This window comes from Vicugna pacos, unplaced genomic scaffold, assembly GCF_048564905.1.
Source record: "Vicugna pacos unplaced genomic scaffold, VicPac4 scaffold_16, whole genome shotgun sequence".
NCBI classification, from domain to species: Eukaryota; Metazoa; Chordata; class Mammalia; order Artiodactyla; family Camelidae; genus Vicugna; species Vicugna pacos.
Window position 1 is genome coordinate 3472801 of NW_027328737.1, and position 23285 is coordinate 3496085.

Below are 23285 nucleotides of genomic sequence, written 5' to 3' on the forward strand. Positions count from 1 at the left end.
CATCCTTGGCCAACTCCCTGCTGCACCTCTCATCTTTCTCTTATACAATGCTCCATTTTCTTTCTCACAAACACATGTGTGCAACCAGTCACTTTTTTATCTGACCAAATACATCCCTTTGGAACTGGTCCAATTGGCTAAATTCATGTGGAAAGAGGATATCTATGTTAGGAGAGGATCCATGTGTTAGGGAAGTACAGGCATGCTGAGCAAAATGCCAATAGTGAGCATCTCCAGATAATACAATAGGTTGTTCATTTTCATCTTTAATCTTCATTTTCTAATTATGATTAAATATATTCATTTAAACATATATATTAAGGAACACATTTAAAATCTTAAAATTTTAAATCACTAACAAAAATACCCAAGGAACCTCGCCAAGAGAAAAATACTTGATATACTTGTTGTATACATCCTTGTTTACATTTCTGCCATGGATTTTCCATTTTTCTTGTTTGCCAAGGAAAATTAAGTCAAACTCGGCAACCTTATATGGGGGAGAGATGTATCAAGAAGTGGAGCTATGAAGGCCTTCCAGTGCAGGGCAGCCCACAGAAACTTGTGGCATGTGTTAAGATGTGACTATTAAATAACATTTTCTAATCTCCTTTCACCATGAACCACACACCCATATTCATGCTGTAATCAGTGGATCTAGCATGACTCTGCTAACTGAAAAACATCATGAATTACTTTTGCTTTCAGCTTCAGTTTATTACCATCATACTAGCTGGACCAAGAAGAGATGGACCACCTCACTCTTTTTTAGCTTTGATGAAGGAGAGACAACAGGTGGGAGGAGCTAGTGAGCAAAGTGTGAGAAGCTTCTGAGAACATTTCTTGTACCCCCAGTGTATGAAGCAGGTATGTCCTTGTCTTTTACGTGCAGCACAAAATTGATTTCTTTTTTTTATTGAAATAAATTTGATTTACAATGATGTGTTAGTTTCTGGTGTACAGAAGAGTGATTCATATATATATATATACATATATAATCTTTTTCTTTATAACTTATTTCAAGATGCTGAATATAGTTCAGTAGGACTTTGTTGCTTATCTATTCTGTATGTAGTAATTTGCAAGATTGATTTCAGATTCAAAGTGACATCTAATAAAGGGCAAGTGGCCTGCTCTCTGGCATGCAGGGGTCTGTGACTGGCTTTAGTTCGAGAGAAGTTCAGCTTCTCAGTATGGACCAGTGGAAGCTGAAAGGTGACAGCCAGGCACACTGTGTTCCCCTGGATGTGCTGCTCCTTAAGAGAGTCCTGGGAGCCTGCCTGTCTTTCTCTGTCAAGTTCTGTGGGCTGGCATTACAATTCAGAGAATAAGAGAGTTCCTGGCAAGGAGGTTATAGGGAACTCTTATCTATAGAGATAGTTTCTTTTTAATATTTCTATTAGTCAATTTAAGAAAGCTCACAGTGAGAGCTCTGTAAATCTCTGTATAGAGATAAATTTAGTCCCCTCACCCCTGATCTTTATTAGTTAAACATTATGATCACATCAAAACTCTTTCTCTTTCTGTCTCTCTGGCTTCCTCTTCCTCCCTCTCATTCTCTCTCTTCCCCTGTCCCTCAAACCCCGCCCTCGCATTTGTGGGTTTGTTTTTCATAAAAACATTGGAATCATTTCTAGCATGTTTTATATATACACAACCTAGGTTTAGCAATCCCTTCGGGTGATTTTTTCCTGTAGATCTCATTTTGAAAACCAACCTGGAACAGGATTGAAGAGCTGCAGTTTGTTAATTTGTATTAAAAATTATGTGGCTAATTCACAGCTAAGAAATCATAGGCCTGTTTTGATTTTTTTAAATTTTTTTATTGAATTATAGTCATTTTACAATGTTGTGTCAAATGCCAGTGTAAAGCAGAATTTTCAATTATACATGAACATACATATATTCATTGTCACATTTTTTCACTGTGAGCTAACAAAAGATCTTGTGTATATTTCCTCATGTTATACAGTATAAACTTGTTTATCTATTCTGCAAATGCCTGTCAGTATCTACAAATTTTGAACTCCTAGTCTGTCCCTTCCCCTGCCCCACTCCCTTGGCAACCACAAGTTTTTATTCTATGTCTATGAGTCTGTCTCTATTTTGTATTTATATTCTTTTAAACCTTTTTTAGATTCCACATATGAGAGATCTCATATGATAATTTACTTTCTCTTTCTGGCATACTTCACTTAGAATGACATTCTCCAGGAGCATCCATGTTGCTGCAAATGGCATTTTTTGTTTTTTATGGCTGAATAATATTCCATTGTATAAATATACCACTACTTCTTTATCCAGTCACCTGTTAATGGACATTTAAGCTGTTTCCATGTCTTGGCTATTGTAAGTAGTGCTGCTATGAACATTGGGGTGCATGTGTCATCCTGAAGTAGGGTTCCTTCTGGATATATGCCCAGGAGTGGGATCACTGTGTCATATATTAAGTCTATTCCTAGTCTTTTGAGGAATCTCCATACTGTTTTCCACAGTGGCTACACCAAACTGCATTCCCATCAGCAGTGTAGGAGGGTTCCCTTTTCTCCACAGCCTCTCCAGCATTTCTCATTTGTGCACTTTTGAATGATGGCAATTCTGGCTGCTGTGAGATGATACCTCATCATAGTTTTGATTTGTATTTCTCTGATAATTAGTGATATTGAGCATTTTTTCTTGTGCCTGTTTGTCATTTGTATATCTTCCTTAGGGAATTGATTGTTTAGCTCTTCTGCCCATTTTTGGATTGGGTTGTTTGTTTCTTATTATGTCATATGAGCTGCTTATATATTCTGGAGATCAAGCCTTTGTCGGTTTCATATTTGCAAAAATGTTCTCCCATTCCTTTGGTTGTCTTTTAGTTTTACTTATGGTGTCCTTTTCTGTGCAGATGCTTGTAAGTTTCATTAGGTCCCGTTTGTTTATTCTTGCTTTTATTTCTATTGCTTGAGTAGACTATTCTAGGAGAACATTTTTGAGATGTATTTCAGATAAGATTTTGTCTATGTTTTCTTCTAGGATGTTTATTGTATCTTTTCTTATGTTTAAGTCTTTGATCCATTTTGAGTTTATTTTTGTTTATGGTGTAAGGGAGTGTTCTAGCTTCATTGATTTACATGCTGCTGTCCAGTTTTCCCAACATCATTTGCTGAAGAGACTGTCTTTATTCCATTGTATATACTTGCCTCCTTTGTTGAAGATTAGTTGATCAAATGTTTGTGGGTTCATTTCTGTGTTCTCTATTCTGTTCCACAGACCTGGTTTTTATAAAGTTGTTTCTCTCACATTTTTCTGCAGCTTCCTTTAGTTTTGCCTTTAAAGAGGGGATGGGACAATTCTAATCATTATAATGTAGCTGTTAGAGGGTCCTGTTTTACCTTTGTATTCTTTGCTCCCACAATGAAGAATCAGACAAAAGGAGATGGTGCAGGAGCAGTGTTTGAATTTTCGTTGCTGCTTTGCTCTGATAAAAAAATCATAGACCTTGTTTTTTAGTAACCTTAAGTTTGCAGATTGTGTTCAAATGTGTAACCCAATTTGTTTAGTGCAATTATTTTGGATAAATCACCATCTAATTCAGTAAACATACATTGAAATCCCATTTTGTGCTGCATGCTATGCTCATATATAAGCTTATAGTTATCTAATTTTATTATCAAAACATCCTCCAGACTGGACTTATCATTTTTTTATATTACCCCTATAATTATTCTTAAAAACTCAGGTTTTGCTAGATGAGGCTTTATGTTTAAGGCCTCACTAGTAACTGATAAAGCTGTTATTTTATTAAAATATTTTTGATAGTATTTGAGGCATCTTGAATACCTGATCTATAAATATGGAAATGAATAGTTGAGACATTTGAGTATAATATCATGTTTATATAACCTGATTATGAAATATGCATAGATATTATAGGGAACTTTTAATATAATGCCAATCAAAAATATGCCAGAAGAACTATGGCATAATTGTGCTTTTAATACATAAAATTTAAAATCAAATTTTGCCTTGGAAAACAATTACAAGGAAATCTCATATTCTTTTCACCTAGATTTACCCACTGGTGGCATTTTGCTACATTTGCTTTTCTCTCTAAGTATATGTATGTGTCTCTCAATATAATATAAAACAATATTTATATTTTCAGTCTTATTTTCATTTACCAGATTAAGTTGCAAAAACCTGACCCTTCTCAGCTAAGCACTTTGACCAAAATCTCTCAAGATTCAGGACATCCTCCTGTAACAAAAGAAGAGTGGCAAGTGGAAGAAGGAGCAAATGTGAGGCAACATTGACCTAAAGTGTTCAGCCTCCTTCTGAAAAAGGGGAGTCAGGACGGTGGGAAAAGTCTACAATATTTTACTATGAGGATGATGTTAGCTGTGTGTTTTCCATATATAGCCTTCCTTATGTTGAGGTAATTTATTTTTACTCCTTATTTTGTTTTGTTTAGCTTTCACATATTTGTAAATTTTGTAGTTTTACTCCATCTATTAATTTCCAGTTTCATTTCGTTGGGCTCAGAAAAGATACTTTGTATGATTTTAAACATTTTAAATTTGTTAAGACTTGTTTTGTGGCCTAAAATATGGTCTATCCTTGGAAATATTCCATGCCAATCTGGGAAAACATGTGTTCTCTTGTTGTTGGATGGGAATGTTCTGTATAAGTCTACTAGGTTCAATTAATCTGTAGTGTTGTTCAAGCCCTCTAATTTGTTCTTGACCGTCTGTCTGTTTTTTCTACCTATTATTGCAAGTAGGGCATTAAACTATCCTATGATTGTTGAGTGATCTTTTGCTCAATTCTGTCAATGATTATTTCATATATTTTGGAACTCTGATGTTCAGGTATACATATTTAGAATTGTTTTATCTTCTAGATAAACGACTCTTTTAACATAATATCCTTCTTTGTTTCTCTTAACAGTGCTTGAAATACATTCTCTTTTATCTCATATAGATATAAACACAAAAGTACTCTTTTTGTTGTTATTTTCATAGAATATCTTCCTGGAGAGTATAATAAGTTGGTAGTTGCTAGGGCAGACCTATTTCCAATCTGTCTGGTGGCAAACCAGCACCCATTCACTCCTTCTAGTCTAGGCTTCTCCAGCCTTTCTGCTACAGTCTTTCTCCAGTAGCCAAGGGGATTTGTCTCCTCTGTGTAGGTCCCCAGGTCTGGGATGCCCAATCTGTGGCTTGACTCACTCACTCCTCAGGGTTAGGTTCTATTTGCACAGTCTTCCTTTTCCTCTTAGTCTTTCCCCAGGTGCACACGTCCCAACCTGAAATTTTTACTCCTGCACTACCTAATTATGTGGAAATATCTCTCAAAATCTTGTTTGTATAGAAATTCTTCAGCCAGATTTCAGTCACTTTTCTGTGAGAAATTTTTTCCCTCATCTTGACCCGCCTCCTCTGGAAACAGTATTCTTGATCGGCAGGTCCCCCACCCCACCACATCACTTTCAGTTTTTAGCAACTTAAATATATTATTCCACGGCCTTCTGGCCTCCAAATATTTTGTTGAGAAATTGACTGACAATCTTATTGGATGTGATGAGTTACATCTTTCTTGTTGCTTTCAAGGTTCTCTCTTTGTCTTTTGACAATTTGATTATAATATGCCTCAGCATTGGTCTCTGATGATTTATCCTACTGGAGTTTGTTGAATATCTTGCATTTGTAGATTCATGTATTTCATTACATTGGGAATTTTTTAGCCATTATTTCCTCAAGTAATCTCTCTGTCCTGCCTCTCCCTTCTGCTTTAGGGACTTTCATAATGCATATATCTGTCTACTTGACAGTGTCCCATAATTCTCTTAGGCTATATTCACTTTTAAAAAGTTATTTCTTCCTTCTGCTCCTGAGACTTGATAACTTCAAATGTCCTGTCTTCAAGTTTGCTGAGTCTTTTTGCCTGTGCAATTCTAATCCCCTTTATGTGCACTCAAATTTTCTTCCCCTGAGCTATATCCCCTAGTCTAGTCCTCTAGAAAATTTCATTTATTGTATTTTCCAGCTTCAGAATTTCAGTTTTGTTTCTTTTTTATTATTTTTATCTCATTGATTTTCTCATTTTGTTCACATATTGTTTTCCTGATTTTCTTTTCTGAGATTTCCTTTAGCTTTTTTATCATGTTTTTAAAAAGTTGTTTTAAAGTCTTTGCCTAAAACATCTAATGCATATGTTTCTTCGGGGTTGTTTTTTGTTTTTTACCACTTTATTTTCTTCCTTTGGAAGGGGCATATTTTCATTTATTTTGTATGCCTTGTGATTTTTGTTGTTGTTGTTGAAAATTTGAATATTTATTTATCTAATTATTTATTTTAAATGGAGGTACTGGATATTGAACTGAGGATCTTGGACACATTAAGTACCTGCTCTACTACTGAGTTATTACCCTCCAACCCCCTGAAAATTGAGCATTTATGAAAGCAGTCAACATTCCCATTCTTTGCATACTCGCTTTGTGACAAGGAAGTCCTTCCCTAAGATGGCCCTTGATTTTGAGGCTTAAGAAGAAGCTTAGGAGAAGCTGTAGTCTTTTTAGGCTTTTTTGAGCATGCATCTTCCCTCGACCTGTGTGTTACTTTTTCAGTTTTCCCATATATGTGCTCCTATAAGTATATTAATTTCCCAAAGTGTGTCTCCTTGGAACTTTTGATTGTCTATTGTGTGTCTCCACACTGCAAAAAAAAAAAAAAAAGAAAAAATTCAATTTCTCCTCTCAACTCTCTATTCTCTATACTTACTTCTGGTCACCATATATGTGAGCATTTTTTCACAATAAGCAATTCTGACACTAATTGACAAGAGTTAGTTCATACTCTACAGGTTAAGGGCTTAGTCCCACAAGACTTCCCCTCAGTTCAGATGCCAATTACAAATCCCAGTTGTCACCTGTACTCCTGACTTACTGGCTATATATTGGAATTTCCCACCATCTCTTCCTAAGGTTCAATAATTTGTTAGGATGGCTTAAGAACTCAGGAAAGACAGTTTGCTTACTAGATTACTGGTTTATATTAAAAAAAGGATACAACCTATAAACAGCAAAATAGAATAGATGCATAGGGTGAGGTATGGAAAAAAGGGTATGGAGCTTCCATGACCCCTTTGGATGTGCCACCTTCTAACCACCTCCACATGTTCATCAAGCCAGAGGCACTCTGAGCCCCTTCAGTTAGTTTTTTTTAATGGAGGACTTCTTAGATATGGTTGAGTAAACTATTGGTCATTGGTGATTAACTCAAATTTCAGCTCTTCTCTGCTCCCCAGTGGTTGGAGCATCAGGCTAAATGTTCCAACTTTCTAATAAAATTGATTCCTCTAGCAACCAACTCCATTCTGTAGTGATCTAGGGGCTTTACAAAATCACCTCATTAGCATAAACTCACATGTGGTTGAAAGGTGCTTTTTATGAATAACAAAAGACTCTCCTTTCATCTTTATCAGTCTGGAGCTGTTTTAAGAATTGAGGACAAAAGACCAAAAGTTATAAGAAAAATAATTTAATCTCTCTCATCACATAGTGTTTTAAGAGTTATATACCAGGAATAAGGACAACTATCACATTTTTATTTCTTATTATAAATCTCAATATCACACACCCATAATATCTTGTCATTGGTGTCTGCAGGTCATTCTCCCTGCAGCTTTCCCAAGCAATGCCCACTGCTTCTCCCTGCCTAAGATCCAATTAGGGGAAAAGATAACAGTTTTTCAGGCAGCCTATGAGATGTCAGATCATTGTAAATGCAGTCTGCTCTGCTCTGTTGAGCTTGAAGAAAGGAATTGGAAACTCGATTGATATCTTAGATAGTCTATTTTATATATTTACTGGTAACCTCTTGCTTTAGGCATCTGTGGAGCTGTCTCTCCATATTATTCTTTAGAAATGCCCTCTACTTATTTCCACCTGATATCCAAGTTTTACTACCACCTACCCCTCTGCCATCATTCCCTGAGATTCATGTGAGATGAAACAGAGACCTGAAGAGGCAGTCCTGACAGGTTAGAACATTATAAAATTCCCTCTCTCTGAATCAGGGGGGAATTGGAAAATGATTTGCCACTTCCTCAAAGACTTTACCACAATGGGGACCAAGGGCAACAAAAACACCACAGAATGTCCTACCATTTTGAATGAGGCTGTTCTTGATTTGGTATTTGGTTGGTTGCTTTGGACCTTCGACTGTTTTATGGAAATACAGTAAGGTTATTCTAGCCAGTATTTTGGTTGTCTTTGATGTCTCCTTGGGGAAACAAGGTCTTAGAGCTTGGTAGTCTGTCATTTTGCTCAAGTATGTAGATATTTAATCCTTGCTCAATGACATTCACTCAGCCTTTGTGAGAACCATTTACCTCATTTCCAAAGTAGTTATATTATTTTCTAACTTTCATCTTCTTGTGAATATCAATTTAGCTGGATATGAAAGTTATTATCAAAAGGCTTTGTATATTGTAGGCCTTCAGTGCATCGTAACAATAACTTTAATTATATTACTATTTTGAAGTAACAGTTTGGAGAGTGATATTATATTATTTCACTACCAACATCATGAGAGACTTGAGGGAATGATGGGGGAAAACCTCTGCAGTATGCTAATTCTAGGTTACATTTTGTCTCATGGAAAACACAGAAGTCTTACTTACCCTATCCTAAGTTGATGGATGCTTTGTATAAGTCTGAGTTAAAGAATTACTTTATAATCTGATTTCCACTAGGAAGCTCTTCTAGGTTGTTAGGTTGCCATGGCATCCGGACCCAACTTGATGGACCCTGTTTGTCTACTGGAAAGTGTTAATGAATTGCTGTCAGTGAACCAAAAAGCTCTACAGATTCTTGGTGAGATTTCTCAGCCAGTGGTTGTGGTGGCCATTGTAGGACCATATCATACAGGAAAATCCTACTTGATGAACCGTCTTGCAGGTCAGAATCATGGTGAGTATTTTACTGGGTCAAGGGCTTATTGCTTGATTCTAGCTAATACCTCAGCTTCTTCATTTTTGTTCCTGATCATGTGCAGGGAGAGCCAAACTTCTCTTAACAAATCAACTTTCCACTCCTATTTCTCACTGCTAAATCACTATCTTACTGTAATTTGTTACCATATTCTATGTTTTATTCCTGTAAAGCAAAATTTCTCCTAACCAGTCACACAATCCTACCTTATTTTGCATGTTTAATCACTTGACTCTTGCAATTGTGTCTACTCTCTCTTGAAACACATTTTGCTTTTTTATGGAATATTCTCATCAACATATAAAGATGTTCAAATATCTATAATCTTAAAAATATTTCCTGTATGTCATATCCTACTGTGGTTAACATCTCTCCTCACTTTTGAAAAATAATTTTGTCTGACAAAAAATATAATCTTGATGTATTTTTTCCACTTTTTTCTCTTCCCACGTCAGTCTTCAGTCCATTTCTCTCTGGCTTTGAATCACACCATTCTTTCAAGATACTCTTGTTATGATTATCTGTGACCTCCATTTTGTCTGATTCATGGATTCCCCTTTGCCTCCATGTTGAGCACTTGCTTGGTATCCTTATCACAATTAATATTCCTTCCTCTTTGAAACAGATGACACACAAAGTAGGATATTCTTGAGGAAATGGGGAAAGCACAATCTCGTATGCTGGGGTACTGACATTCCAAAGAACTGAGTCTGTAGCCCCCTGGTTTCTTAGATTGTCTGCTCTCACTGAATGCTGCTTTCTCACCTCTCCTCACAGGCTTTCCTCTAGGCTCAACAGTGCAGTCTGAAACTAAGGGCATCTGGATGTGGTGTGTGCCTCATCCACGCAAGCCAAATCATATCCTGGTCCTTCTGGACACTGAGGGCCTCGGGGATGTGGGAACGGTAAGGCAGAAATTCATAGTTAAATCCTTTTTATTCTGGATTTTCTCCTTATCTATCCATGAGCCTAGAAATTTTACTAATTTAATATGTAAGATATAGAAATCAATGATAGTAAATGAGGCAAACTATGGTTTGTTTGAATGTCACTTCTAGGTAAGTTATCATGGTGTATTAGATAAAATCTTTTATTTCTTGGCACTGTGTGGATGACTTGATTACATTTAATAAATCATTATTGAACAGCTGAGTTCCAGGCCTTTGGACTTAGCACTGAAGATATCAGTGACCAAAATAAAGATCCTGCCCTAAAAGAGTCTCTAGTTCAATTGACAAGACCACATTATCTGCAGTCAGATTTGATACCATGTATTTGGGAGAGAAGCAGGCTGGAGAGAGAAAGAAAATTCATTGCATTGCAATCCCCAATTTCTGGGAATTCCGTGGGAGTTCTGTGGCTGGAATGGCTTTTTTGAGTTATCCAGAGTTTGAACAGGGGTGCTGATACATTTTTGAAGAGCTGCTCCAGATGCCTTTCTAATTAAAAGGGCTGACACCTGAAGACTGTTTTCCACCAGCACTCCCGACAGCTGGAGGAATAAGTCCTTCAGTCTTGAAAGATCATCCAGATAGCACCTGATTCGTTTTGAGAACTTACATTTAAGCATAAGTAAGAAAGAGGAGAAACATCAATTTGTGAGTGAGGAAAGATTTCTGATTCACTTCCTTAGCTACTAGGTGAAGAGTGTATTTAAGGGTTGGGTTTAAGAGATGGGTTTACATTTTCTATGATGAAGTTCATCAACTACTCACAGTGTTCTGGAAATCTGTGAGGCACCACTGAATGTGCAAGTTCTATAAAAGTAAGTTTTTGTCCTAAAAGAAACATTTTAAGCTGGGTTTTTTGTGTTTTAGCTTTATACTAATGGGTGAAATGAATTATCCCTCCTTTCCCCCCTTTGAGACTTATTTGGAAATAGTACCTACATTTTTATAGCTCTCTCTTTTTTCTCAATGGAAATTAGAAAGTCTGTGTTAATTTTTTTAACATTTTGTATTAAGTAATATTCATGTAACAATGTTGTGTCAAATTCTAGTGTAGAGCACAATTTTACAATTATATATGAACATATATATGTTCATTGTCACAATTTTTTTCACTGTGAGTTACCACAAGATCTTGTTTATATTTCCCTGTGCTATAAAGTATAATCATGTTAATCTATTCTGCATTTTAAAATCCCACTCTGTCCCTTCCCACCCACAGCCTCCTTGGCAACAACAACTTTGTATTCTATGTCTGTGAGTCTATTTCTGTTTTGTGTCTATGTTTTGTTTTGTTTTTAGATTCCTCATATGAGTGATCTCAGATGATATTTTTCTTCCTTTCTCTGGCTTACTTCACTTAGAATGACATTCTCCAGGAACATCCATGTTGCTGCAAATGGTGTTATGTTGTCGGTTTTTATGGCTGAATAGTATTCCATCATATAAATATAACACTACTTCTTTACTCAGTCAATTGTTGATGGACATTTAAGCCTTTTCCATGACTTGGCTATTGTAAATAGTGCTGCTATGAACATTGGTGTGTGGTTGTCATTTTGAAGTAGGGTTCCTTCTGGATTTATGCCCAGGAAAGGGATTCCTGGGTCATATGTTAGGTCTATTCCTAGTCTTTTGAGGAATCACCATACTGTTTTCCACAATGGCTTTCTGAGCTTCCCTTTCCCACTCTTAATGATTTAGATGTCTTCTTTTACAATTTTGTGTTTATTCTTTTTGTAATTCATGGCAGTTATTTCCTTTCCAGTTATGAATTTCTCATTTTTGTAGCATCCTGCTTCTTTTCTATTTAGAGTAGACATTTCAATATTTCTTTAAGCATGGGTATAGAGTTGCTAAACTCTTAGTTTCTGCTTGTCTGTGAAATTATTTATGTCTCCTTCTATCCTAAATGATAGCCTTGCTGGATAAAGTATCCTAGGCTGCAGCTATTTTTTCACTCAAGGTGTTGAATATATCTTGCCACTCCCTTCTGGCCTGTAGTGTTTGTGTACAGAAATCAGCTGAGAGCCTTATGAGGGGTTCCCTTATAACTCACTATTTGTTTTCCTCTTGCTGCCTTTAGGATCACTTCTTTATCCTTGACTCTGGCCATCATGATTAGGATATGTCTTGGTGTGGGTCTGTTTGGGTTCTTCCTGTTTGGGAGCCTCTGAGCCTCCTGTGCTTGGATATCTGATTCCTTTAGGCTTGGGATGTTTTCAGTTATGACTTCTTCAAATACCTTTTCAATCCCTTTTGTTCTTTCTTCCCGTTCTGGAACCCCTATTATGCATAGATTGGCATGCTTTCTATTATCCCATAGGTCCCTAATATTGTTTTCATTGTTTTTTATTTGCTGTTCTCTCAGCTGTTCTGATTGGGTGATTTCTGTTGTCCTGTCTTCTAGGTCAATTATTCATTCCTCTGCATTATCTAGCCTGTTTTGTACAGCCTTTAGGTCAGATCTCATCTCAGCAAATGGGCTTACTGATTCTACTTTGTTCTTCTTTATAGCTTCTATTTCATTTTTGACATATTTTATATCTCTAAACACTATTTCTTTTAGTTCACTCAGTATCTTGATCACTCCTTTTTTGAAATCTTGATCTAGTAGGCCATCAATGTCTATTTCATTGATACTGCTTTCAGGGGACTTCTCTTGTTCTTTTAATTGGGAGTGGTTCCTCTGTTTCATCATATTGCTTATATCTCTCTGGCACTGTGCCTTAAGGAGTATCAGTTATCTAGTTCTCATGGAGATGCTGTGCTCTTAATGATTTTATTGAGAGGTCTTTACATGTTTGCCCTGTTTCATGAACTCAGCTTGCTGTTTCCAGAGACCCTCTGTTGGCTCCCTCTTCTGTGCTGCTCCCAGTGGCTGTTGGCTAGCAAATGGCGCACCCCTCCCAACACTGGGTCAGGTGCTGAGCTCTTATCTGGTAGGTGGGCAGGGTCACTCCCCCTCCTGATGCTGCAGTCAGATGCTGCACTCGGGGGAGGCAGGTGGGTGGATCGTGCCCTCTCCCAGCACCATGGTCAGGTGCTGTGTTTCTGCCAGGAAAGTGGGTTGCCACCCACTCTTTCCCATCACTGGTCACTCTGCTGCTGTGCCCACACTGCCTCGGGTTGGTGTTCTGAAGGTGGGCTAAATGAAGGCCGTGGAACAGCCCCACCTCTGCTCCATGCCAAATCTCAGCTCCTTGTTTGTCTTGGCAGCTTGAGTTCTCTGAGGGACCAGGGCAGAAAGATTCTATCTGACTTCAGCTGTAAACAAGTCTCAGTCCTACCTAGGAGGTTGCGGATCCCCTGCGTGCAGTTTCAGGGCTCAGCCCCAACCCGGCCTGGGTGCTGCAAACAGAAGAATAGGCAACTTGGCTGTGCTCCACCTCTTTTCTCATGAGAAGTGCCAGTAATGGCAGCACAGGTCTGAGGAGAAAATGGCTATAGCACCCCTCCCCCCAGGGCACACCAGCCATGTTGTTTTGCTTTTTCCACAATTTATGGGGGACTGAGGTTGTTCTGCTCCATATTCCCTCCCAGCCATGGTACACAGAACCCTGTAGCCCCCTGGTAAGCCTCAGTGCAGCCACCCTAGTCCTCCACCCAGCTTGGGCCACCTGCCCCATCCCCAGCTGCCAGCTTTTGTCTCAGGCTGGGTGTTGTGGGGACACTTTGTGCCCATTTACCTCAGTTCTGTCAATCAAGGGGTGCTCGGGGCAGATCTGAGACTCAGAGGTTCCCCCTCCATCACACTGGCCCCTCCTTTGAAAAGGTGAGACCCAGTGAACAAGCACCAGTCCTCCTTTGCCGCTCCCTCCCAGTGGGATTGGTCTCACACCATTTTGCTTTTTCTTCTTGCTTTTTTTCCCTTTTTTCCTACCAGATTTTTGGCATCTCTATCTTTCAAAGAGGGCGATGTTCTGTCAGAGATTGGCAGGTGCTCTGGTTGGCTGAGTGGGTCCATAGATGTGAGTTTTGGTGTATTTGTGGGAGAGGGTGAGCTGCAAGCATCCTTCTACTCCACCATCTTGCTTCTCCTGTGCTTTTTTTAAAGCCATATATAAAATAATGATATAATCTTGTTGTTGAAATAATTGCTGTAAGTGCTACTTCTTACCCTAATTGATTATTTTTAAAAATTGGGTTTTTGGGAAAGAAAGTAATGAATAGAATATTATCCCCCCAAACTCCCATTTAGAAACTTCTCAACAAAAATCACAGTTTTTGCATTTGCACTGGGAGCAACTTTACATGTCATTTATAATAAAAACAATTTCTGGTTTATGCCATTATTTAGACAATGCTATGATTTATACAAATTAGCCTGGGCTTTAAGGCCTTTGATTAGGCTACATGAAAGCTCCCCTTAACTTCTCCACTTGCCATCAGCTCCAGTCAAGTCAAGTGACACTATTTTAACTACAAGACCCCTGTATTCTCCCATCTCTAATTTTGTTTCTCTGGGTGTTTCTGTCTTTGAGATCTCCTTCATTTCTTTAGTTCCATATTTACCAGTTCTTTAATATTCAGCTCAAGACTTTGAGGAAGGTTTCAGACCATATATTTTTTCTCCAACTTTCATAGCTCTGTTTTTCCTTGATAGACTTCTAAATTTTAGTTTAGTGTTAAAGCTATAGGTTCTACTGCTTATATACATTACTGAGAGTAAGCCTTTTACAGATACTGCTATCTTTGTTGCACATACTGTTATGGATGTTTGCTCACTGCTTTGAAATAGTCATATTGAAAGGAATAATTTTCAATTTTAGCACTGCTATTTTAATATCTAAGAACAGTGGGGGATATTTAGTAGCTTCCTGCAATTATTTATTGATTGGATACAATTTAAATGCCCAGCTATACCAACTATGATATATTTTATATGGACTCTGATTAATAAATATATGTAGAATGAATAAGTGCCCATACTCATCACTGCATACCTAATTGCACAACAGGTATTGTATTAGTTTTTCTGTATATGTTATTTTACTTTATCCAATTGAGGAAAAAGAAAGCACTGTGAATATTAGAATCCTTTTATATATGAAAAAATTGTAAACACAAGAAATGTCTCTGTAATTGTCAAAGTTGATATCTTCATTTACATCTGTCTTCAAGCAATTTCTTAGCATGTTGAGTAGGTTAGATGAAATAATAAATGAAACCATGAATGAATAAATGTATGGAAGAATTTCTAATTTAGGGGTAAATTTCTAATTCTCTTTTTCTAATGTGCTTTCTAGGATGAGTCTAAGAAGGATTCATGGATCTTTGCCCTGGCCGTGCTTCTGTGCAGTAGCTTTGTCTACAACAGCATGAGCACCATCAACCACCATTCCCTGGAGCAGCTGCAGTATCCTTCCAGGTCTTGAAACACTGTTTCACTGAATTCATGGGAATGGAGATAGAATCAGTCTCTCCTTCCCTGTCATTTAATTTCCTCGTGTGGAGCAGATGGGATACATGGCAAAAGAGAGTGTTTATAATACTTTTATTTCGAGAAATGTTGGAATTGTTGGTAATGAGTTTCTTTTCCTTGACCAAGTCCTAGTTATGTGACAGAACTTGCAAAACTCATCAGGGTGAAGTCCTCTCAAACACCTGATAGAGTAGAAGATTCCACAGAATTTGTGAGTTTCTTTCCAGACTTTATCTGGACTGTACGGGATTTCACCCTGGAGCTGAAGTTACATGGTCAGCCTATCACAGAAGATAAGTACTTGGAGAATGCCCTGAAGCTGATTCCAGGTATCAGAGTATGGCCTGGGCAGTGTATGGTCCAATAGAGGGTGGGATCTACTAAACACTGTCCCTTATCTCTGTGATTGCATTTGTATTTGAGGCTAAATCAAAGTCTGTGGAAATGGTGGCTGGAAAGTGGGTTGCAAAGATCTAGGGGCTACAGTTGAAGTTTACTTAAGAAAAGTAAAGTGCAAAGAGAAATTACTTAGAGCCAATTTGTTTTTTATACATCTTTAAATTTAGCATCCAGATTTAAATGGGTGCTGAAACTTTCTGAAGACTGGACACTGTGATTCCTATTTTGGCTTCTGCTTGTTTCTGTTGAAGAAAACAACTAATCAGCTAATTGTTAGACATGAAACTGCAGTGAAAAGCCTATCTAATGAACAAAATATATATTTCACATATTATTTTTATCAAAGAGGGATATATAATTTTCTAATCCTGTATAATTATATCATCTACAAAATGATTGTATGCTCTAAATAAACCTGAAGTAGTGACTGTCTTTACAATCTATGCTTTTTCAATAATACTAATTATTAGAACATTCATTTTATCTTCCATATCATAGCTTTCTCTTAATTCCCACATGTTTACCCATGATTTAATTACAAGATAATAAATTATTTCCATGGGTTACATTTACAAGGATGAGTGTCTATCGAAACCTTGTGAAAAATATCAATTCCAATTTATTCATTCTTACTTTCATGTTTCTATTTATGCTTTCTCAAAACACCTATTGAGAGATTGGATGGCAGGAGAGGACCAGATATAATCATTTACTCAAGAGTTTATAGATTAGTGGTGATACCTTAAAATTACATTTCAGGTGCATTTACCCTTCAGAGGTTTTTGCTAAAAAATAGATAACACTGCATCAATTACTTTTAGCATCAAAACAGTTTTCCTTATATAATGATGGTGTCATTCCTAATATTCCAATTATTGTCCATGATCCCTTGTTTTTAGCTCTTCTTTTTGCTTTCACAGCCCAATTCCTACATGAGGTCGAGTTGACTAGAAAGTTTAATTTGACCTTTCATCCTTTTAGCTGCTAGTTCAGTAGATACCTAATAGACAACCACTCTACTCCGTGCAGTTCTGGAGAGACCAGCCATAGGTTTGCTTTACTGTATCAGATTTCTCCCTAAATTTCTCAACAGTTATATCATTGGTGTAAGTCTGATGTGCAAAGAAGCATTGACTATGTTAAAGGATTTCTATGCATAGAAGATGGCAAAGACACACAAATCCCTGCTGGAAGCAGCTGTAGCCCCCTTGCCTCAAGACTCTCCACACTTTAATCCCCGTTTTTCTGTCCCTCAGGGAAGAATCCTAAAGCCCAAACATCCAATCTAACCAGAGAGTGCATCAGGCAATTCTTTCCAAGACGGAAGTGTTTTGTCTTTGACCGGCCAACAAATGACAAAGAAATTCTAGCCAATATTGGGATGGTATCTGAAGACCAACTGGATCCTAAATTCCAGGAGCAAACAAAAAATTTCTGTTCTTACATCTTCGCTGATGCAAGGATCAAGACCCTCACAGAAGGAATCATGGTCACTGGGAAACGTGAGTCTCTTTTTCCCATTTCCGTGGGTACTGATATGTGCTGAATATTTTATATAATGAGTTTTCTAGTATTTTTGTTTGATTCTATAAAGAATTCTGATTTTACAGACATTTATACTCCATGAAGAAATCTGTATACTTTATAATTATCTCACTTTGGGGGATTTACAAATCCCTCCCCCAAATTGCAATTTTTGTCACTGAAATATGTGACTTCCACTTATCTGAAAACATCCTCCACTTAGAATGAAATCACTCTCTTGGTATAAAAACAGAATACTCAATATTTTCAAAGGAAGTCCTATACAGTAAGTGTTCTTCACAAGGAGAATTCAAAAGATATTTTGAGAATTTAGAGTGGTCCAAAAATATATATAAGCTCATAAATCACTGAAAATCCATTCAAAGCCTCAGAATTAGGAATAAATTAAACGTGGTACACCTTCCTTCATATGTCTACCTATGAAATCTATATTGTTTTCAATTTTTAAAATGAGACACTTTATTTTTCAGGTAACCCTTAGTATGTTAGATAGAAATAGATATTAACATTTTTAGTCCTGTGGCCTGGAAAACCATAAAAATGAAGAGTCAGTAGGAAAATGAAGGTGATAAAAATAGAAGAAGTTTGGGCTGCATGTGTGTGTTTGTGTGTGTGCATGTGTATATGACCCTAGAAGTGAAGTCTCAGAATCCTGAAGCCATTGACTGATAACTTGATACTTAGCCCCTAAATTTTCTGGCTTCTTCAGGGCTGAGAACTCTTGTTGTGACCTACGTGGACACTATCAATAGCGGAGCAGTACCTTGCTTGGAGAATGCAGTGACAACTCTGGCCCAGCTGGAGAACTTAGCTGCCATTCAGAAGGCAGCCAACCACTACAGCAAGCAGATGGCCCAGAGAGTGAGCTTCCCCACAGACACACTGCAGGAGCTGCTGGAGGAGCATGTTGCCTGTGAGAGGGAAGCCACTGCAGTCTTCATGGAGCACTCCTTCAAGGATGACAAGCAGGAGTTCCAGAAGAATCTTGTGGTAATCTGTCTTAGTATTTACCATATGTCTCTTCCCCTTGAAGAATGAAGCCTAGAAGTGCCGTTACTGGTCCCATGGCTCATCTCTTACTCAGGGATAAAGTAGTCCATGTCCTCATGAGGGACAGAGTTTCAAAGGAATACATTTCCTTCTTTTTTCACTGCCAGACCTCAGACAGTTTATCTGGAACTCTCTTTGACCTTCAATGCAAAATCAGTATAGATATCCTCTTAAAATAAATACTTCTGTGGATTCCAAGCCTGTCCAGAACACCCAAAAGACATTCTTTAGCTGGTTTCTTTTCCTGTGAACATGCTCCTATACTTGGGAACCAAAATTTCTCTTCAGATCCACATCTCAGGCCACTTTCAGCTTAGGTTACTCCTTTTTGTATCTATCATTTAAGACAGATAGAATCACTGAATGTGGCAGCTTCAAGGAACCACAGGTAATGCAACTTCAATAGCTCAGATGAAATACCCAAAAGGAGGTTAGGGAACTTTACCATGGTCTTCCAGAGTTTACAGTGCTGTAAGTAAATCAACTCTTATGACTGCTGTTTTATTACATGTCCTCCAACAGAATACTTTTCTCATGAGGACCACAGTTAGACCAATCCTTCTACCAGATACTTTGGAAATTTACCTCCTCTGTTCCTTGCTTCTGGTGACATCCATCTATCTTTTTACCCTCCAGGAAATCATAAAGAATAAGAAAGAGGATTTCTTGATGCAGAATGAAGAGACATCAATCAAATACTGCCAGACTAAACTTGATCAGCTTTCAAAGACACTAATAGAAAGTATCTCAGCAGGAACTTTCTCTGTTCCTGGAGGTCATGAACTCTACAGAAAAGCAAAGGAAATTATTGAAAGGGAATATCATCAAGTGCCCAGGAAAGGAGTGAAGGTAAGGAATAAGGGAAACATGGGGAACCTACAGAATAGAGTCAAAGGGGTCTCCTGAAAATCTGAGAGCTCAGCTCCATGCATGCATAATGAGAGAGCATGGGGCTATTTGAGCAGCTTTGGCTCTTAAGGTCCACTGCATGCTATTTATTCCTGAAGAGAGTAGAAATGTCGACTCCCAACCATGAGTACAGATTTTTTAAATCCACAAGAGTCAGAACAGAAATTATGCATTTTTTTAATCAACAACATGATATTTGATATGTTGAGCACTGACAATTTACAAGTCAGTCTTTGTATCCAAGGATGACTACAAGTGAGGCAGGAAGTCAACTACATAAACAATTGCATACAAAGTTATAACACTCAGGAAAGAGCTACTTAGGTGGTAGAAACAATCATAAAAATAAAACAACAACAACAATAATAATGCAACTAATATATACTGAACTTTTGTTTCCTATAGCCAAAATGTTAAGCTCTTTCCCTAGACTAATTTAATCTTTCAAATAGCATTAAGAAGCATCTACTTTCATTATCAACATTTTAAAAATCTGAGCTGAGAAGCATAGGTAGGTTAAAATAAGTTATCTAAAGTTATAGTCAGCTAGTGGCAGAGGAGAACAGTAGCACAACTTAGAGGCAATATTTCATATTGGGAAGGCAGGTATGTAAAAGCACCAGAGATTATGGGTTTGTAGAACTGAACATTGTTCTGACTAGCTGGAATCTAGGGTGCAGAGGAAGAAGTAGCACTGTGCAAGAGACTGGAGGGAGATAGGTCACTCTAAGGAGATTGGACTTGTAAGGAACCATTATGGAATTTTAAACATGAAGTAAAATTTACATGGACATACTTGTCTTGGCAATACTAATCTCTCTATTGGAAATCTAATTTCTGTGCTCCTTCTTGGTTCCTCAGGCAAATGAGGTCCTCCAGAGCTTTCTGCAGTCACAGGTGGCAATAGAGAAATCCATCCTGCAGGCAGATAAATCCCTCACTGATGGGGAGAAGGCCATAGCAGGTACGGGGTAGGGCTGGGCTCACAGTGAGATGAGTAGGTTCTTGCAGTGCTCTCTGACAGGTGTGAGAGCAAAACCTTCCCAATACAAAGAGCTTCCTTCCTTTCTGTGGAATAACCCTGCTGCATCTGGAAACAGCAAATGGAACTGTGGTTGGGTGCCAGACAGACAGAACCTTTCCCCTCACATTCTGAAGTGTGCTGTTAATGGTGTGGACATGGGGTGCGGGTGGACTTCAGAGATTTCCTACCTCTCTCTTCAATTTGGTTTTGTCTCTGAGCTCAGGAGGGTGGAGGTCATTTCTTACCTTATTTTCTTCCCTGTCTAATACCTCCCTGGGACAGAGGAGCGGGCCAGGAAGGAGACAGCTGAGAAGGAACAGGAGCTGCTGAAACAGAAACTGCAGGAGCAGCAGCAGCAGGTGGAGGCTCAGAATAGGAGTCTCCAGGAACACATTGTCCAGCTGATGGAGAAGCTGGCGAGGGAAAGAGAAAACCTGCTGAGAGAGCAGAGCAAGATTTTGGAGCATCAGCTGAAGGTGAATCATGCTGTGGTAGTAGTAGAGCTTGATAGCCTGCGCTGGTTCCTCAGCAAGGGATGGGTGAGAGTTACAGCAAGATCATGCAGGGATCACCAGTGCATCTACTGCTTGTGATTTTTTTTAAACCCTGAAGATTTGGAATCCTTCCAAAACCTTTGAGTTCTACTCTGTAAGTAGACTTTGGAGAATTCAGGATGAGTATGGCCCCCACTCCAAACTTTCAGATAATATAAATAGGTTTTAATAGTCATTTTAGGAATTTTAAAATTATCTCATAGGGCTTGATTGAACAGATATTCCAACTACCCTGTTTAATATGTGCAACAACTAGTATGCTCTACTAAGATCACTACATTTTACCAGAAGCCCTGCTCAGCCCAAGGCCCTGAGGTAGATCTGTGCTGACATAAAACTACTAGAAATGTCCAGACTTAAAAACACAGAGAAATGATAGATTTTACACTTGCTGCATTGCCTCCAGGTGTGGACAGATCCCCAAGCTATCATGTGGCTTGGAGGGATTTCTCTCATTGTCCATCTGAACATGATTTATAAGAGATTCTTATAATTTTGTGACCATGTGTTTATAACAGATTTCTACAATATGGGTGACAGTACCATCCTGAGTAGGACTGAGAATTAGTGCAGTTAGACCAAGGCTACCTCTCACTTGCATTTTTTGACTGGAACATATTACATTTGTCCTCATGTCAGGCTTAGCCTCCTGGCCAAACCTTACAGTATATGAATATTATTAAGGCTGTAAACTACACTTTCTCTTAATATCTATGTCCAAACCAGGAAATATTCCTTGTTACAAGAATCCCCTTTCATGATTAAGAGAGAACAATTTTAGGAATTAATACAAAGATAGTCTGACAAAATTTTAAAGTTTGACAAAATGAAATTCTTAAAATAATGGGGAATTTAAAAAGTTTTACTTCCTTCCTCACTTTTTTTTTTTTAAGGTCCAAGAAGATCTGCATACTGAAGGATTTAGAAAGAAATGTGAGGAGATGAATGCAGAGATAAATCGTTTGAGAAAGAGGATTGTTGATACTAAAAATGATGATAGTACCTTGCTTGCACAAGCCTTGGACAACCTTGGCAAAAGAATCACTTCATTATTGCCTGCCCCAGCTAACATTCTTAGTAACGTTGTGAAAGGAGTGGGCTCACTATTTAAAAAGAAGTAGCTCTCCTTGTAAAGGAATCAGATATATAATATATTATACATGTATATGCTCTGGCCTATTTCTGATGTGCATGCTTTTCACATTCATTCAGCAATGCTTTAAATATAAAAAGTGGCTTCTAGAGAATATTGATATCTGGTCCACATTAGATAGAATAAATTCATGGACACTTTGATATAGTGTGTTTACTTTTAGGAAATATATATGTGTGCAAAATCATATATATGCATATGTACATACATACAAGACGTTCACTGTGGCTTTGCTTCTATTGGCAAAAGATTGCAAACCACTTAATGCTCATTTATGTAATTTGGTAATATTTATTTTGCATGCACATAGACTAGAATACTAAATGGCTAATAAATAGATAGTGGAGCTCTATTTGTATAAGTATAGAACAATCTGGAAGATATGTTGTAGAGTGAAAAAATAAGGCACAGAAGAGTATAAAGTGTTCACCATAAAAAAAGGCAATTATTATGGGCACTCATACATATGTATATATGGAACATTTCTGGAAGTTTCATTAGAAATTGGTATCATTGCTTCTTCCTGGAGAGAATAGCTTGGCATCAGGGATGGAAAGGACACATGATTTTCATTATATACTCTATCTTTTCAATTTTGCAAAGGTAGCTTGTGTTATCATTTCTCAAATAACAAAGAAAGCAAAATACAATACTAATATTTAAAATAGTAAATGGAATGTGAATAAATGGAATTGCTCATTGCTTCTAGAAATTATATTAACCTCTTCAATAAGGGGTCTAAGACTAAGATCAAAATACTAGAAAATAAAATTTGCATCCTAATCTTGTTTTCACTTTGGCCTTGGTTTTTAATCCCTTACATTTGCCTCAAAAATAAGGTATGAAATTTCCTGTTACCCCTTGAAATCTCAGCAAGAGTAACCTTTACTTCATAGGTTTGAATTACACTTTTAATGTGTTTAAAAACAAATTGCTAATTATTAAGAATATTCACTGTTGAGAGGAATTCCCATCATCCCTAAGTTCAGTGGTGGTGTCTCTGCTGTAGACAAGTACAGAAGGGGTGATCCACTACTGCAGAAACGGATACCTTGACAGTACTGGGGAATGATAAAGCCAGACACACAGAGGCCAAGTGTTGGCATTTAAACATCAGAATCCAAGTACGTACAATGGGAGTAATGAGCATTGTGATTTGTCTTAGCTCAGGCTGCTATATCAAATTACCATAGACTGTGTGGCTTACAAAACAAACATTTATTTCTCCCAGTTATGGAGGCTGTAAGTTCAAAATCAGTGTGCCAGCATTGTTATTTTCTTGGTAAGGGTCCTCTTCCAGCT

At 37.7% G+C, this 23285-nt stretch overlaps 1 protein-coding gene across 1 annotated transcript; it reads left to right on the plus strand.

Moving 5' to 3' along the window:
- Window positions 1-8766: 8766 nt before the first annotated feature.
- On the plus strand, window positions 8767-21951 carry LOC102539396 (guanylate-binding protein 6-like). Its single transcript, XM_072957048.1, has 10 exons — window positions 8767-8956; window positions 9755-9882; window positions 15174-15283; window positions 15482-15678; window positions 17005-17250; window positions 18003-18283; window positions 18980-19192; window positions 20114-20216; window positions 20559-20752; window positions 21724-21951. Exons 1-10 carry the CDS (start codon window positions 8767-8769, stop codon window positions 21949-21951), a joined length of 1890 nt encoding a protein of 629 aa, XP_072813149.1.
- The last annotated feature ends 1334 nt before the right edge of the window (window positions 21952-23285 follow it).